General features: G+C 45.0%; 1 protein-coding gene across 2 annotated transcripts in view; it reads left to right on the forward strand.

Annotated features, from left to right (window-relative positions):
• Positions 1-2,565: 2,565 nt before the first annotated feature.
• The window catches only part of MTHFD1 (methylenetetrahydrofolate dehydrogenase, cyclohydrolase and formyltetrahydrofolate synthetase 1), a 41,362-nt gene continuing 27,037 nt past the window's right edge, over positions 2,566-16,890 (forward strand). The window contains exons 1-8 of one of the 2 annotated variants that reach the window (XM_050335401.1): positions 2,566-2,726; positions 10,780-10,864; positions 13,043-13,102; positions 13,785-13,838; positions 14,212-14,348; positions 14,484-14,584; positions 14,899-15,035; positions 16,438-16,549. In XM_050335401.1, coding sequence (XP_050191358.1) covers positions 2,686-2,726; positions 10,780-10,864; positions 13,043-13,102; positions 13,785-13,838; positions 14,212-14,348; positions 14,484-14,584; positions 14,899-15,035; positions 16,438-16,549 — 727 coding nt within the window. In that variant the 5' untranslated portion in view covers positions 2,566-2,685. Of the gene's footprint in view, positions 2,727-8,955; positions 9,024-10,779; positions 10,865-13,042; positions 13,103-13,784; positions 13,839-14,211; positions 14,349-14,483; positions 14,585-14,898; positions 15,036-16,437; positions 16,550-16,890 lie in introns of those variants that run through there. The other variant, XM_050335400.1, reaches the window with a different exon arrangement.

Raw genomic sequence — 16,890 nt, forward strand, 5'->3', positions numbered from 1 at the left:
ACTTTTCTGTTTATGCCTATGTTTTTCTATTTAGCATATAAAAGTCCTAAACCACAATGCTTTCTCTCTTTTCCAAGTCACTTTTAGAGAGAAATTTCTGACCTTTAATCCTACAATTACAACATGATGTTAACTTGGGGTAGTGTAATCACTCAAGGTAACAATCTCTACCCTCAATGGGAAAGAAAGCAGAAAAACGTAGAAAATGTGTCACTTGTTAGGCTATAAAAGGAAACAAAAAGAAGAAAAGCCTTATTCTGAGAGAACTTTTGAACTATGTATGGTTTATACTCTCCTCCTAGAATACTGGAAAAGCAACCTTAAAGCTTCTGAGCTTCTGAGACAGAAGGGCCCTTATATTTCCATCCTCACAGTTTTGTGCCCTAGGTGGAAGCTGCGAGGCCTGCACTTCTGTCTTCTCAAAATCTGAGAGTTCCCCAAATTCCTTTTTGAATCAATTACATTATGGAGTAATGGGATTGAATGCTTTCTCAGCAAACTCTTGGGAACAGACATTTTCTTTTTCCTAACCTATGCATTCTACAGGAAAGCATTTCACACAGGCCTTTTAAGCCTCAACTCTCAGCAGGAAAGCTGCTGTTTTAGCATCCAACCCTGATTCTCCTTAGCTTGTTAATTTGCAGTGAGGTTACTCCATTTCTTTGCTGTACTGTCAACACATGTGGCAGATGTTGCTAGGTCCCAAAACAATTAGAGCACTGCTTTACTGGAGGAATGTGCTACTACTCCCCTACAGCAATCTAATGCTGTAGGGTCAGCCCAGCATTGATCCTAATTTGCCAGTTCTCAGCCCCTGAACCTTTTATCACCAGTTTCTTGAGTCATGGACCTGCTCTCTAACCATGTGCTAAAGGAACACTGATGAGTTCCTTAACAGTTCTCTGGGTCTCAGAGTTATCTTGCCTGGGCAAGTCTGCTTCAGTGACATTTAACTGCTTGTTCCATCTCCACCTCTGGCTGGACCCTAATCATTTACTTGCCATATGTGTGAGAAAAACCACTGACAGCCAACTCTCTAAGCAAGGCCCTATAACGTCTGCACTGGCCTGCAGGGTAAAGAAAAGCCTTGGTTATACAAATAACAGTACCCATGGACAACTGCATGGATCTGACTGGAAGCTGCACCTTCACCAGCTCTAATGGGATTACCTACTGCAAATGCATCCCTTGCAGGCCAATGTTAGGAACCTGTTTCTCACTCTTGACAGCTACTATGAACTTCAGGCCACACTCTAAGCCTCCTCTTCATTGCTCTCTTTCTGGCTAACCACTGTTTTGGTGACTCTATGCTGGACAAACATGTTGAAATCCTGAAAAATAAGGATTACTTATTATGCAAATAAGAACAAGAGACATTTTGCAAAGGCATGTAGTGTTAGGACAAGGGTGAATGGCTTCAAAGTAAAGGGGGTAGATTTAGATTAGATATTAGGAAGAAATTCTTTATTTGATAATTAGTTATTAGTAAGAAATTCTTTACTTTGGAAAGTGTCCAAAGGAGGGCAACGAAGATGGAGAAGGGCCTTGAGGTGAAGCCGTATGAGGAACAGCTGAGGCCACTTGGTCTGTTCAACCTGGAGAAGAGGGGCCTGAGGGGAGATCTCATTGCAGTCACAACTTTCTCATGAGGGGGAGAGGGAGGAGGTAAAAACCGATCTCTTCTCTGTGGTGCCCAGTGAAAGGACCTGAGGGAATGGGCTGAAGTTGTGTCAGAGGATGTTTAGGTTCTTCACCCAGAGGGTGATTTGGCACTGAACAGGCTCCCCAGGAAAGTGGTCACAGCTCCAAGCCTGACAGAGCTCAAGAACCATTTGGACAATACTCTCGGGCACACGGTGTGACTCTTGGGGATGGTCCTGTGCAAGGCTAAGAGTTGGACTTGACGACCCTGACAGTTCCCTTCAGATCAGCAGATTCTATGATCCTGTGATCCTGTGAGGGTGGTGAGGCCCTGGCACAGGTTGCCCAGAGAAGCTGTGGATGCCCCATCCCTGGAAGTGTTCAAAGTCAGGCTGGACGGGGCTCTGAGCAACCTGGTCTAGTGGAAGGTGCCCCTGCTCATGGCAGGGGGTTGGAACTGGATGATCTTTAAGGTCCCTTCCAACCCAAACCATTCTGTGATTCTATGATTCAGCTATTAGCTTCTAGTCTCAGCGCGACCTGTTACGAGTTCCACAGGACATGAAACGCAGATTCTTCTTATACTGACTCGGGATTTTTTTTTAAAGATACGGTTATGCATTCGCTGTGCAGAGCCCAGCCCTGCGCACCCCTCAGCCCCAGCTCCCTCCGGGCCAGCTCTCGCTCTCCGCAGAGCCGGGACCGGGAGAGGCCGGGAGCGCCGCCCGGGAGGCGTTCGGGAGGCCGTTTAGGCGGCCATTTCCCCGCGGGTCCCAGCCCCGCTGCCCTGTGCGGCGGCGGGAGGAGACACAGCCCCGCCGCCCCATGAGGGAGCCCCGGGCCACCCCCATCGCTGCCGGGGCGGGACAGGACGGGACGGGGCGGGGGCAGCGCTTGCGCGGCGGGGCCGGGGCCGGAGCCGGAGCCCGCCGAAAGTTCGGGGCCACGTGGGGCGGGAGTGGAGCGGCCGCGGGGGCTGCGTGTCCTCCAGTCGCTCCGGGAGCCTCGCCGCGCTCGCCTGCTGCTTGCCCGCCCTCCTCCGCCATGGCCCCCGCCGAGATCCTCAGCGGAAAGATTGTCTCCGCGTACGTACCCGGGGCCGCCCGCCCGCCCTGCCCGCCGCGCTGGGCCGGCTTCCCTGGGGCGGGAAGCTCTGGGAGCCGCGGGGGTTTTGCCTTTCGGGAAGGAGCCGGTGTGGCTGGGGAGCTGAGGGGCGCCCCTGCTCTGCTGGGGCTGTGGGGGCCTTTGCTCTGGCTCTGCGGGGGCGAAGCAGGTTTGGAGGCACCTTGAAGCTTTTATAACTACGTTGCAGTCAGAGCTCGCTTCTTCCTGGCTGGAAACTGGGAGTTGCGAGATGTAGCACAGTGTTAAAGGTCTTCGGGAGAGTGTAAACTGCTGTCAGTGCGCCCTCCCCGCCCCCAGAAACCAGCTGTGAGTCTGATGGGGTCTCTTTGGCAGCCCCAGCCCCACGGAGCAGGTGGCGACCGCTGAGCATCGCTGTGCTGATGAGACGAGATGGAGATGAGATGAGTGCCCAGGGAGGTGTGAAGCTGCCGGCTGACCTACAGTCTCTGTGTGTGAGCAGGGCTGTTTAGGATGCAGGAGTTGGGAACGTGTGCTTTAGGTATGGTCTCTGTTGATACGCTACAGGCGTTGATTGTTCTTCTTTAAAGCAAAATAAGTTAATCCATGTATCGGATAACAGGAAGTTGAATGTTCATCGGTGTCCTGCCAAAGCTATTTGAAAGATTTGAGAGACCTTAAAGGAAAAAGCTTCCTTCTACTTTTCAGCATTTACTTAGCTGGTAAGCCCTGAGTATAGGTGAGCCTGTGTTGTGTCCTCTAGTTTGTTTGGTTTTCCTGCTGTCTGCCACTCTACATACACATCTGGTAAGAAAGCCAAATAAGTTTCCCTAACCCTAGGAAAATGCAGTGTAATGTTTCCATTACATTCTGTGCAAACAGAGTTTGGTTAGGTAGGGTCATTGGGTACCTCCTGTCTATAATCAGGGAGTTCAGACAGAAAGGATAAGTGTGAAAGAGTATGAAGTAATGTCAGAAAAGCTGTGAGTCCTGCTCTTAGATATTGCTCTGGACAACACAGCTACATCTGACCAGCAGTGGAGCAGTTCTGAAAAGTAGGCCTAATGTGCCTTGAATATGAATATCCATGATGAAAGGCTGCCTGCATATTTTTTACCTGGTAATTTTTGGGCCAGTGCCAGCTGTGTGTTGCAGTCTCTCAGTCTTACGTGCTCCATTCCACCTGATCCTCTTGGCAGTGTTGGAGCCAGCACACTGCAATGCCTGTGCATGCTGCTGATGGGTGTTAAGTGATTTACTTGTTGCAGGTTTCTTTTCTGGCTTAGAAAGTGACCCTGAAGTGCAGTATGTCCTTTCAAGCTACATATTACTGCTATTTAAAAGTGATTAGAAACCGGAAAGATGCTAGTTTGAGTACAATGAATGTGTTTTGAGCTTTCACGTTAAAACTTTTAGCTTCCTTGCCTGTGCATGTTGCATTACTTTATCTATGGATACAGTGGTGAATTTTTTTTCTATCTATTTGTTTTCTGTATTGTAGTAGCAGCTGCAAACATGAGCTTTTAATAGGCACATATAGGAGAAAGGTTTGCTTAGCTTCCAGCACATCCCTAAGGTATTTGGCTCAAGTCTGCCTTCCAGAGTCATTAAATCTTGACCTGAAGGCACCACAAAATGGAAAAATAATTGCAGCTGTCCTTCAGTTCCTTTATTTCTGCTGTATTTATGTCCAGTGTAGCAAAAACATCTTTTACTCTGCAGGAGTGGGCCTTGCCTGGTTCTGCCTTTTCCTAGTGGAATGTTTGAAGGAGGCTTGAGGAACTGGGCTATCTGCCCTGCAGATACCTGTGCCTTTCTTCCATACCCTCTAGAGAAGTGCTGGTCTAGAGAATTCTCATTATCCAGAGTTCACCTTCAGGCCAAGAGTCTGGGAGCAGCAGCAGAAGCGACAGGCATGTGGTTTTTCTAAGAATTTTCACTTGAATTGCCTGTTGTAGAAAGGCAGTGTCCCTGACTTTTCATCTACTGCAAAACCTTTTCAGTCACTATCTTTTAGGGGGTGGGTTTTGTTACTTTACCCTTTAATCGAGAAAAAAAATATTTGTTTTTAAGTCAGTCAAATATTGACAAATGAGTTGAATCAAACAAGTAGTGTTCCATCTACATAAGTCTTTGGTTTTGTGTGACTTAAATCCCAGCTCATAATTATTGTGAACTTTCTTCTCCAGCCACTGAGCACCCTTTCCCCAAAGACAGGCAAAAGAAATACCTAATTCAGTCATGCCAGGTATTGAAACAAAAATCAGGTAGATAGTGGCATTATAATTCTTGTAAAGAGAATAAATACTTTGAGAGAGTTTGCTTGCTCTATGAATAAGGAAAATTTGATAAAGTTAGTTCACACCCTAAAAAGTCTTGGAAGGCTCAAAAGAGGTACAAAAGAAAATTGACATTTTCAGTGGCTTTGAATATTACCTGTGAGGATTGTGAATGTGGTTAGGTTGTGCATGGGAAGGAGAACACAGAAGACATTGTTTTCTGTATAGGATTTTAGTGTTGATGTTAGTGCATCTCTCAAAGGCTGCTTCTCTCAGTACAAACAAACTCTTGTGCCTGAACAGTCTGTGAAAGATATTAAATGTTGGATGGGTTATGTATCAGTCTGAGCTGGTTAGTTACCTTAGGGTGGCTTTCCTCTACTTGTCTGAGTGGCTGTTTAGTAATTAATCCTTAGATTTTGCTACAAGTTAAATTTGCCTTATTGGCAAATGAGTTGCAAAAGACAAGTTATTGTGTAACAGCACAGTAAACAAATAACTAGTAAGGGGAAGAGAAGCATACTAGTAAGTATGCAGAACATAGAGGGTTGAAAGTAATAAAAATACAGTATTATACACCTTTTATTGCTGGTATTCCCTGAAAAAAACCCAAGCTCTGTTTCTGTGTCTGAAATAGACACTCAGAGTAAAACATGGTTGTGGCTCTTCTTTACAACTTGTGTCCCCTGCAGTGAGCTGTGTGTTCACTCTTTACAGTCTGAAGGTGCCCAGGTTTGGAAACCTCTGGCTTGGCCTGAATTGGTTGATAGCACCAGGAATGGACCAACATTCCTGGTCTGGAAAGAGTGGCTGATGAGTTATGATGGCAGGGAAGACTTAACACCCCTCACAGCCCCTAGGAGTAGGGCAAGGGGTGCTTTGAGTTTAAAGAGCTGGGTATAAGAATGGTCAGGCTCAGCTTATAACTGGAAGTAACAGTGCAATAAACAACTTCTCAGCATTTTCAGACTGGAACTCAGAAGTTTTTTTGAGCTCCTGTTGAAACTCCAGGTAAATCTGGTCTGAACTGAAAAATTCCCCTGTCTGAGATCTCATTTACCAGATCCTACCCAGAATGTTTCAGGCTTGCACTGAAGGATACGACACTATGGATGTGCTAAATTAAAGTGAACTGTCAGTGACACTGGGTCGCTCCAATTATGAGCAAGAGCCCCTTGTGTTCAGTGCTGTGCAGACACAGAATTAAAAAAAAAAGTGGGGCCCTGGTCCAAAGAGGTGATAAGCCAAGAGAAAACATTGTCTGGTGGACAAAAGGGCCACAGTGCTGTGATCTGTGCACATCAGCACCAGGTTGGATGGAAGGGAAAGAACATTTGTTCCTTTGGGGAATGAATAAAATCTCAGTATCTCTCCTTGTGAACACAAAGCATTGTAGAAGGGCCTAGACTATTGTCTGGAATGCCTGCAACCCCACAAAGGTGGATTGAGTCTTTATCTGTTTCTCATCTGTTTTCCTCTAATTAAATCACGTGATAGTTGGGTGTTGTAGGAAGCATCTGTTTTGGGAAGCAGACCTGATCAGAGTCATTAATGCTGCAGCATGGAAAGCTGGTCGTGACAGTTCATGATATCATAACTCATGTTTGGGGCAAACTCTTCTAAGACTCACCTTTATGTTAAAGTTAAACTCTGTTGTTCTGTTGGCAGCCAGCCACATTTAGAAGTGCCTCAATTGCTGCTTCTCCCACCCCCTACGGGTGATTGCTTTTGCAACTCAGATCCACGTTGGATTTGTTTGTAGCCCACCTTGGATTAAAATTCCAGACATGATGAAAAAACATCTAAAAAGCAAAAACATCTTCATGTATTTATCTGGTCTGAAGAAGTCTCATGCAAATATTTGAGCTGGCACAACCAAAAAAAGTGATTAAAAGCCTTGGGAGTGTGGAAGTGGTAGCAAGTAGCAGACATTTCTCCTGAGAGATAACGACAGTGTGCCAGGATCATGCAGTGGTGGAGCACGAGACGAAAGGGTGGGAGACTTGTGAACTGGTTCCAGCTCTCTTGTCTAATGGTGTCTTCCCTCAACTGGAGGCATCTGTTGAATTGCCAACTGTGTTTTGATGGACTCTCCCAAGGCATTTCCCATCCCAATGTCACTTCATTCACACAGCCAACCTGTGACTCCCATGAGGAGAGACTTCTCTGTGTCTCATTAGGGTACTGGTGGGGTGTTTTGTGGTGTGGTTGCTTGCAGCCTCTTCGCAGCATTTGAAGGTAATGCAGTTGTCCTGTGCTAGGACGTGGTGCCACAGTGGTTTGGAGAAGGGAAAACTTGTTTCTTCACACTACAGTGTTGGTTTGTCATGGGAGCAACAGAAGGTGAGCAGTGGCAGTGCTGCAGGCTGTAAGGAGGAATGGCTGCAGGAACAACAGCTGTGCCCAGGATGGTGCAGGACCTGGGGAGGACCATCAGCCTCATACAGCCATTTCTGCAGGGCTGCAGCAAGAGCATTTCTGCTGCATGTTTCTGAAACCCTTGGGGAATCTGTGATCCAGGCAGTAAGGCCAAACCCTCCTCTCTGGGGACAGGCATCTTCTAGAGCATCACTGCCTGTGAGGAGGTATTTGCCAGGTCCTATGTTTGGCAGTATCACAGAGACCCTGGACCCTGTTACTCACAGAAGGGACAGAAGCACAGCCTGGTGTCACCTTCAGTACAGTGCTGTGTGTGTTCACCAGCTGAGCAGTGTGTGTACGTCATCCCACAGGTGTGTGGGGAGGTTTCTGCCTGGTGTGGGAGCTGTGCTCCTCTCTCCATTTACAGCAGAGCTGGAGGAGTGTGGTTTGTCCTTTGCTGTTCTGGGAAATTCACTTAATGAATTTAAATTCAAGTCACTGTTGCAGCCTAGAGAAAGAAAGGCTAACAAGTTTTTTAATCTTTGGAGCTGGCTGTTGCATTGTATGCCTAGGGCCATGTGCTGTCCTTGACCTATGTGGACCCTGGACTCTTGTTTGCTGTGTGAGTTTGTTTGTGGAAGGGCACAGAAAGGGTCTCAGAGTCCGAGTGAAGGCTTTTGGAGAAACAGCCACAGAGAATTTCAAATTTTTTGTTTGAAGACTTAAAAGAATTTTCATGCAGCTAGTAAAAAAGTGGTGTTGGTTTATCAATATGAACTTTTATCTTTAGGAGGACCTGCAGACTGTATCTCTAAATAGCTGCTGGCTTGCAAAGATTGTTTTATAAAGTTTTTGTAAGTCTAAGTTAAAACAAGGATTTCTTCATTTTTCCTGAATTTTCTCTCAAACCTTTGCCCCTGTGGCTTTTGTGGTCTCTGGAGAGCAGTGGTGCCTAACACTAGGTGGCTGTCTAGCAAGTGATTTCTTGATTCAAGGCTCCTAAAGCAAATCAGCACTGACAGCACCACTTTCCTGTGTTTGTGTGTTACCTTCCTTCTGTAGCTGAAGGGCAAGCGAGCTAATGCCTAATTACAGCAAAGGACAGCAACATGATTAGATGTGGCTTCTGGGGGTAAAGCACACCACAACCCTGCTTCACAGAGGCCAGGGGAAATTGGGTGGGCTTGTTACTCTTCAGCTGAGAAGACTGGAGTAAAAGTAATACCTAGACCTGGGACTCTTTCCAGTTGGCTGTCCCTTATGAGGGCATCATAAATTGTAATACATTTCATGCTTGTTTGCATTTCTTTTTGTTTGCCAGCCACACAGCAGTGCTGCCTTTTCCTTACTGAAACACCAGAGACTGTTCTCAGAAATAGTTCCCTCTAAGAGCTATCCACAGCCCCGGCTCACAGAGCAGGTGCAGGGGGTTTCTGATGCTCCTTGAGATTGTTGTGTTGTTGTTCCAGGCTGCTCATGATCCAGCTCAGGTGCCTTCGCTAGGGGCTTGCAGCCGGACTGTAAGGAGAGGCAGTTGGTGATTTTGCTACCCAGGAGATGAACTTTTGTCACTTAAGCACGAAGAATTGCTAGGACAAGCCTTGCTATGACACTTTTCTCTGAACTCATCAGCCAGTCTTGGTGTCAAGTCATCTTGAGGTAATAGCCAAAGGAAGCCTTGGAACTACTGTTTTTTAATTGAGGCTGAAAACAACCTCTTCTGCTGAAGCTTGTTAAGAGACTTTGAACCACTTGGCCAAACACCTATAAATACTCTGAAGCTGCTCCTTAGGTGCAGCAGAGCTCTGACTGTGTGACTTGGGATGCAGCAGGAGAGATGTATGATTTGGGATGTAGCTGGAGACTGTGACTCCCCCTGAGATGAGAGTTGGAACAGCCTTAGGGCTGCTTCTGGCTGGGCCAGTTGCAGCTGTCCCCTGGGATCAGTGCTGCTGGGTTGCAGCAGAGTATGTACTGCTCCCATTTCCCTCTCTTCCTGCCTCTGGCACTTCTGATTTGGAGCTTATAGTTGCAGGGTAGAGTTGGCTTCACTGGCTTTTTGTCGTCCTGGAATTTCCCCATGTGGGAGGAATCACAGCCTTCCAGCTGGTGTCAGCTGCCTACTCTGTCCCTGTACCCTTGCTGTTTGAATTTTAATGAACTGGCAGCAACAGCACATCCTCCAGTCTGGGAAATCTGCTTCCACTTGGGAAGTAGCAAGACCTGGTGATACTCCTTTGAGGGTCGATCAGCAAAGGAGACCACCTGTGTTTTAAATGGAAGGGTGTTTGGCACAGGGTGGATTTGTTAATTGTGATGGTGGCACCTTCTCCTCTCTGAGAATAGTGGATGGGACATGGGCTGGAGATCATGTGGAGGTCAGACCTCTCAATCCTCTGCTGTCCTGTGAGGTTTTGCATACCTGGCTTTTGCTTCTGAGTGTCTCTTAGGTGTGCAGTTCAGTGCCACAGCCTCCTTTCAGTGCCATGAGCCCATAAGATGGTCAGTTGTTCTCTCTGAATCCCAACTGCCTTTGGTGAGGACGCAGAGCAGTGGTGCTGGGTCTGCACCTGGGCTTTTGGCAGAATTTCTGATTTGAAAGAGCATGTTGGGCCTGGCACCAGGACCTCCTCCCCTCCACCTTCCCTGGTGAAGGATCATGCGTGTTGGGCCAGAGAGTGATTGAGAAATTAGCAGTGCAAGGACGGGGGGAGGTGGTGACAGTGGCTTTTGAACTTTCTGTGGCTAATTTGTCAGTGATGGGTACTCATTATCTCTAAAACATTCCCTAGTAATCTGAGCGTGAGCCTACATCTGAGCTAGAGTAATTAATCAGTGAATCCTCTCATGCTCTGTTTCAAAGTTGTGTTTTAACAACTGTATTCTTAAACTTGCCTTTCCTGAAGAGTTGATCTGAGCTGTGCACCGGGGTTTAGCTACTTTTCCTCACCTCTGTCCACCCCCCATTCTCCTCTGTGCTCCCATGGCAAAATCTTGGTCTTGTTTGGAAGCCCTTGGGCTGGGGGCATTTTCTCACTCAGAAGCACACTGGGGGCAGTACAACATATGTGGAAAGAGGATTTCCTTTTGAGAAGGGAGTTTGAAATCCATGGGGTTTCCATGCCAATTTCTGAACTTTTTTTTACACTTGTATCCCTATGTGACCATGAAGAGGAGGGTGAGGAAGCACATTGTGGACTTAAAAATAAAAAAAAATTAAATAAGTTTGAATGAACCTGGTTCCAAAGTGTCTTAATGATTTATGGACATGAATCTTATTTGGAAATTGCTGGGACTTGTTCGCCAGTCTGCCCATCTGTCACCTTTTCAACTCCTGATTTATCACTGTATCAGAAGTCAGCCCCTTGATTAACTTCTACCTTGGTTTTGTTTTCTTTTTTCTTCCCCTCTTCAGGCAAGTGAGAGACAGACTGAAGCAGCAAGTTGTTGAGATGAAAGAGAAATTTCCAGGCTTCAGACCGGGACTCGCAATTTTGCAGGTATTGTTTTCTTTAATGACAGCTACAGAAAATCTGAGTTGCTTTGCAATGGTAAGTGCACAGCTGATGAGCTTCATCAAAGCTGGCTTGCAGTGGGAGCATTTTATAAGGAACAGAAGACCAGAGTTCTCTGTGGAATGGTAAGAGAGTTCTGTGGTGGCTTTTCCCAAGGTACTGGGGCCCAAAAACATTTTTGGATTTTTCAGTTTTTTTTTTTCTTTCTTCAAACCCTGTTCTCTGTTTGAGTGTTCTGGTTGTGAAATGGTGAAATTAAACTGCTTGCCTATTAAGAGGAAGCAGTGCTTGTAAACTCTGTTCCAAGTCTCTGCACTTGAGTGAGCCCCAAAGACTGTCAGCTTTCAGAGATGTGTTTGTCCCAGAAAACTTCCAGATGGGGTGTTCATTAAGGGATTTGGTCTGATGTTATGTTGGAACATGGAGAGATAAGAGGGGCAGAGGAAGGGAGAGAACCCAACCAAAACTACCTTTGACCAACAAGACTTTAGAACAAAATCCCATTTTTGAATCAGATGTCTATCAGAAGTGTGAGTAAGTGTTTGAGTCTGCACAGAAGTGCTTGCAGAGGTGAAAAGCACTCAGTCAGTACAGGGGTTTGGGCTGTGTTTGGCAGAACTTTTTTGCCCTTGGAGCTGTAAAAAATGGAAAGTCTTTATGCTTATATCAGAAGGTGACTGGCAGTAGCAAGTGTCATGTAACAGGAAGGAACTGTGTGTCCCCAAAGGATTGATGGGGAATGTAAGTGGCTGCTAGAGAAGTGACTTTTGTCCTTATTCAGTGTTTTGGGCTCCTGCAGAGCTTTTGGTGCCTATCTGAGGATTCCAGTGCTAATACTGCCATAGCACACAAAGACCACACTCCTCTTCGATGCCAGGAACAAATTTGTGTTTGTATTTTGTTGGTTTTTTTCTGGTTTTGTTTTCCACTGGCTTTAAGAAGATTGTCTCTACAGAAAATTTGTCTTCAGGTGCTTAGAAGGAAGTAGGAAAGTTTTTTAAATAAAATTTAATAAGGAATGCTTTGATCAAAGTTGCTGAACTGTTGACCTCATGAACTGTCTTCAAAAATTGCTGTCTTGTTGCATTATTGGATTTTTCCATGCTTGGCCTGTGCTCTCTTCAGTCCTGGATTGTCTCAGAGTCCTTTACAACCTGTAAAGCTCTTTGGCTGTCTGACACTTTTGTAAGCAGCCAAACAGTCTGGGCTTGGAGTTCATCTCTAATACTGATATTTGCTGCTGTTATCCTTCAGTGAAGTCAGGACAATGAGCTGTTTCTGATGGTTCTGTGTAGCACTCCACACAATATGTGCTTTTTTTTGAGAGGCATCTGATGTCCTCTGAGCTCAACAAAATAAAGTCAGATAATCTTTATTGTTTTGCCCTGTAGTCAGGAATGACCCCCTTTGCACAATATATGTGTTGTGTTTGCTGACATCTACTGGCACCAGGAAATGTTCTTTCAAGTAACCACGACACAAGAGTTTGCTTTTCCTTATTTCCCCCTCATTTTCTTAAGGTTAGAAGCAGTATCACCTTTAACAAACTTACTGGATGTTGCAAGCTGTCTCCTGAAGTACAGCTGTACTGGAAGCACACAATACTGCCAAAAACCACAGGCATTTGTTCCACTTGCAGCTTTCTCTTTGTGCATCACTTTGTTCTTGTTTTATTTTTTGTTTGGCTGGAAAATTCTCAAGGTTTGAAACAGCAGTGGAAAAAATGTCTCCATCAAAGCACACATATGTGCATAAAATTAGGATTCTTGGGTATCAAAGAGGCCCAACTTATCTGAGAGCCTTAATCAGATAATTGAATGTTATCAGCACCTGCTGATCATGTTAATTAGCTAAGGATTTAACTTTCTCAGATCAGATGGTAGGGACTATTTTCTGCTTTGGAGACCACTGTGTTTCTAAGGTTTTTCAGCAGGTGCAGATGCTTATTCAGGAGATCAGACAACTTGTCTTTAGCTGCCTCTTACTTGAAAGAACATTTCCCTCTTAGCTCCAGCTACTTATAGCCTCCATCAGTGTGTTTTAGTTATCAAGAATACCTCTGTCTCCTTGATGTAGCTCCAAGGAAGCTGAAGGTTAAGCCCATCTCAACCTGTGTCTGAGTCTCTATTCTGTGCTGTGATTCAACTGTCTTTTCATCCTTAGGTTGGAAATCGGGATGATTCAAACCTCTACATCAATATGAAGCTGAAAGCAGCTGCTGAGGTAATGCCCAGACTTTTAGTACTGCTTTTTATCCTCCTGGAGTCAGTCAAATCTGAATATGAAAAACCAGATGCAAATCAAAATAGTTTTGTCTAAGCTTTGCCCATATTAGAGAGCCCATTGTTGGCCTGAATTCTTTGTTACAAGGACACAGTGTATTTGTGTAACCTGAGAGCCAGGTGAGGGACACTGGTCACAGCAGTGTGAGTCGGTGCCACTTTGTGTGTGATCGTCACAGATGACATGTGTCTGAAGTGCTGATGCTCTTGTCTTTCCTGGCCTGTGGCCTTGTGCAGCTGCCTTGTGTCTGTCACTGAGTGGTACCTTACGTGCTACAGCAGGGCAGGAACGTAGATGAATCCCTGTTTCCCTGAGTGATGCCTGGCATCTTCTCTGCTGGCACTTCAAGGCAATGTGCTGTCAAGCAAAGATGATGTTGTTCATGTCAAAAGGTCAATAGGACAGTTAAAGGACCAATCTAAACAGGCAAAGCACTAATCTTTTTTTTTTTTTTTTTTTTTTGATGGTGTTTCTGAATAATAGGATTGTAGCCACAGGAACAGGAGGTAGACCTGGGAAATGTGACAGAATGCAGCTGTGATTGAGCTGGATAGAAAGATTAGTCAGATCAATCAAATGTCAATTCAGAAATGAGATAATTTGTTGTTATTCTCATTTGCAGATTGGGATCAGTGCCAATCACATAAAACTGCCAAACACAGCAACAGAAGCTGATGTAAGTAATATAACGAAGTGATGAAAAAACATATAACTTTGGTGTTGAGCTCAAGATATGAACTTATATTTGCCCTGTCATTGGATAAAAAAGACTACTTGCCCATAGATATTAAGTCACGAGAAAAGAGCTGTAATCTGCTGAGATGTTTGGTTTTTTTAAAGAAAATTAAAACACTACAATGTAAAATTTAGAAGCTTTAACAGCTTTTTTTTTTTTTTAAATAAAAAATATGAGTGATATATTCTGTTGAGTGGAAAATCTAAACGTAAAGAGTGTATCTTTTAATCTAGATAGAATGATGTCTTTTCATTTACATCAGTCACGTTTCAGTTTATCAGCCATTAGTTTGTTTGGTCTTTGCTTGTTGTAGGTGCTCAAGTGCATTGCCTCTTTGAATGCAGACCCTGCTGTTCATGGCTTTATCGTGCAGCTGCCCCTCGACTCCGACAAACCCATCAACACGGAAAAGATAACCAATGCTGTTGCACCTGAGAAGGACGTGGATGGGTAAACTGACTTCACCCCTGGAGAGCATGACAGCTACTCCAGAAAGAAACCCTTTTTGTTGTTTTTTATTTTTTCTTTTGAATGCTGATCGTGGGGCTGGGAATCTTACTTGGCCTTTCTTCTTTCAAAATGCAGCTTAAGTAGCATCAATGCCGGGAAACTCTCTAGAGGGGACCTGGGAGACTGCTTTATTCCGTGTACGCCAAAGGGATGCATGGAACTTATCAGGCAGACAGGTAAGGAGGCTTCCATACATTATTCATGAGTGCAGGGATCTTCAATAAGTGGAGAAACTCCGCACATTGCAAGGCTGTGCTTCACATTGAAACTTCTGTCGAGATGCCACATTTCCTTTCAAGTAGTAGAAGAGCTAGCTTTAGAACAGTCTTTCCTTCCTCCCTCCCAGCTCACACATGACAAAAAAAAGAAAAATAATGTTCTGAAGTACCAGGGCCAGACTTGCACGGACCAAAAGACTCCGGAGCGGTCCAAGTTAGTTTGGGATGCACAGTGCCCTCTGTTCACTCTCTCCTGACTCTCTGTGGCGCAGGTGTCCAGGTCGCAGGGAAAAGAGCCGTAGTGATCGGTCGCAGTAAGATCGTCGGTGCTCCCATGCACGACCTGCTGCTCTGGAACAATGCAACCGTCACCACTTGCCATTCCAAGACCTCCACCCTGGCCGAGGAGGTAAGGACAGGCTGGAGGCATTCACTGCACGTTGCTGCTCGGTGTCTTGCTACTCTGAGTCAGTAGGTCTTGGGGTGTCTTTCATCTGAAACAGTTTCCCAGTCCTGCTCACTGCGTGGTTGGGTAAATACTTCTGCTGGAATAGCATCCTGATTATTTTTGGCACTTAATTAGAGGGGTTTAATTATAACAATAAAATTATTATTTTGGTTTTCTTTGAGCAAGGGCCGAGATTTAATTATCCCTTCCTAATCTCTGTGTAGGGGCTGGCAAAGCAGCATATGTGTTGGGTTTGGGGTTGGTTTTTTTGTTTTGTTTGTTTGTTTGTTTGTTTTGGGTTTTTTACCAAAAAGGCCAGGTGGTCTTCTGCTCTAATGGCTGAGAAATGCTAGGCCAAATGATTTCTCAGTTGGTTTGTTTTTTTCAGTCTATTTTGTATCACTGGGAGTTGGTACCATTTTCCTCTTTAGCAGTGAGAGTGACAGAAATAGTGTGTTGCTGTGCTGCCACCTACTTGGATTTTGTAGAGCCATCAACACTGCCAGGCTCTGTAGGCAAGTATTAAAGCTGAAAAGCGAGTAGGTGTATTTGAATGTAACTCACAAAGATCAGAAACGCCGCAATGCTTCATGCCATTAAGTTGCTGTTCAATAAGACCATCATTAGGTTGATTAAAAATTGAAGTGCTGATTCTTAATGAAATCTAAAAAATAGCTTATCTCCCTTGAAGATTAAAAGAAGAAAATTCCAGGCGATAGCAGCTTCCGAAGCAAACATGAATGAAGCAATGCAGGAACTGACAAGGAGCTTTAGTCAGAGTCTCTAACACCAGCTTCGTGAGCAGATCTGTCAAATTCAGTACTCCCTGAGCACTTATTAGTGCTGAAATACAATCAGCTTCCCCTGGAGTTGTGTGTTACAGAGTCCTGGACATGAAAACCACAAGGCAGTGCTGCCACAAGTGAAGCGCTGCCTGGTTCTGTGCAGGGGTTGTTCTTGGCTGCTGTCTGATGAGTGCTGGGTGTATTTCTAGCACTGAATGTGCAGGGATATTTGAAGGGAGGAAGAGAAGAATATGCAGAAGGCTTTAATTTTATCTAAATGTAGTCTGTATGATCCACTTGGGAATCATGGAGGAGTTCAGAGGAGGTTTTGAAGTGTTGACTAGCAATAGTTCAGGGTAGGAGTGTGAAAATAAGCCATAATTTCTGGCTGCAGGATTTTGTCCTTGCCAAGGAACTGCCAGCTACTTTTAATTGCTGACAGTGCCCTTCCATCCCTCTGATGGCAGTGGGTGAGCACAGTTTCACTGCAGTTGCAGCTGATCTAAGTTGCTGTTTTTTCCACTGCCAGTGTGATACACAGTTCTTTATTTGTTGTTGTGTTGTTGTTTTTTTAATAGGTTGGCAAAGCTGATATCCTGGTGGTTGCAGCTGGTAAAGCTGAAATGGTAAAAGGTGAATGGATCAAGCCTGGTGCAATTGTAATAGACTGTGGAATTAACCATGTGCCAGGTGCGTGGGTAATGTATAACGAGTGGGGATGTGTTTATTTGTATATAAATGCAGTTGCTAAGTAGGTTCATGAATACTGTTTCCTTGGTGTTTCTAGTCCATGTGGACTTCTTTATCTTCTGTCTTAAGTAATGATGGCAATCTCTGAAGATACCAGAGTGAAAAAAAGCTGGTCTTAAGTACTGCCCTAAAGCAGATCAGTGGCAGTTTTGATTCTGCCCTCAACAAGGCTGATGATTAATAGAGGAAAGAGAAGGCCTAGGAAATTATACAACAGAATATCCAGTGAAGTCTTGCTGCTGTTGTCACTTGTGAGGGTATGGCTTTGCTGTCATTACTTT

Source organism: Myiozetetes cayanensis, unplaced genomic scaffold (assembly GCF_022539395.1).
Source record: "Myiozetetes cayanensis isolate MyiCay16 unplaced genomic scaffold, myiCay2020 scf6-25, whole genome shotgun sequence".
Classification (NCBI taxonomy): Eukaryota; Metazoa; Chordata; class Aves; order Passeriformes; family Tyrannidae; genus Myiozetetes; species Myiozetetes cayanensis.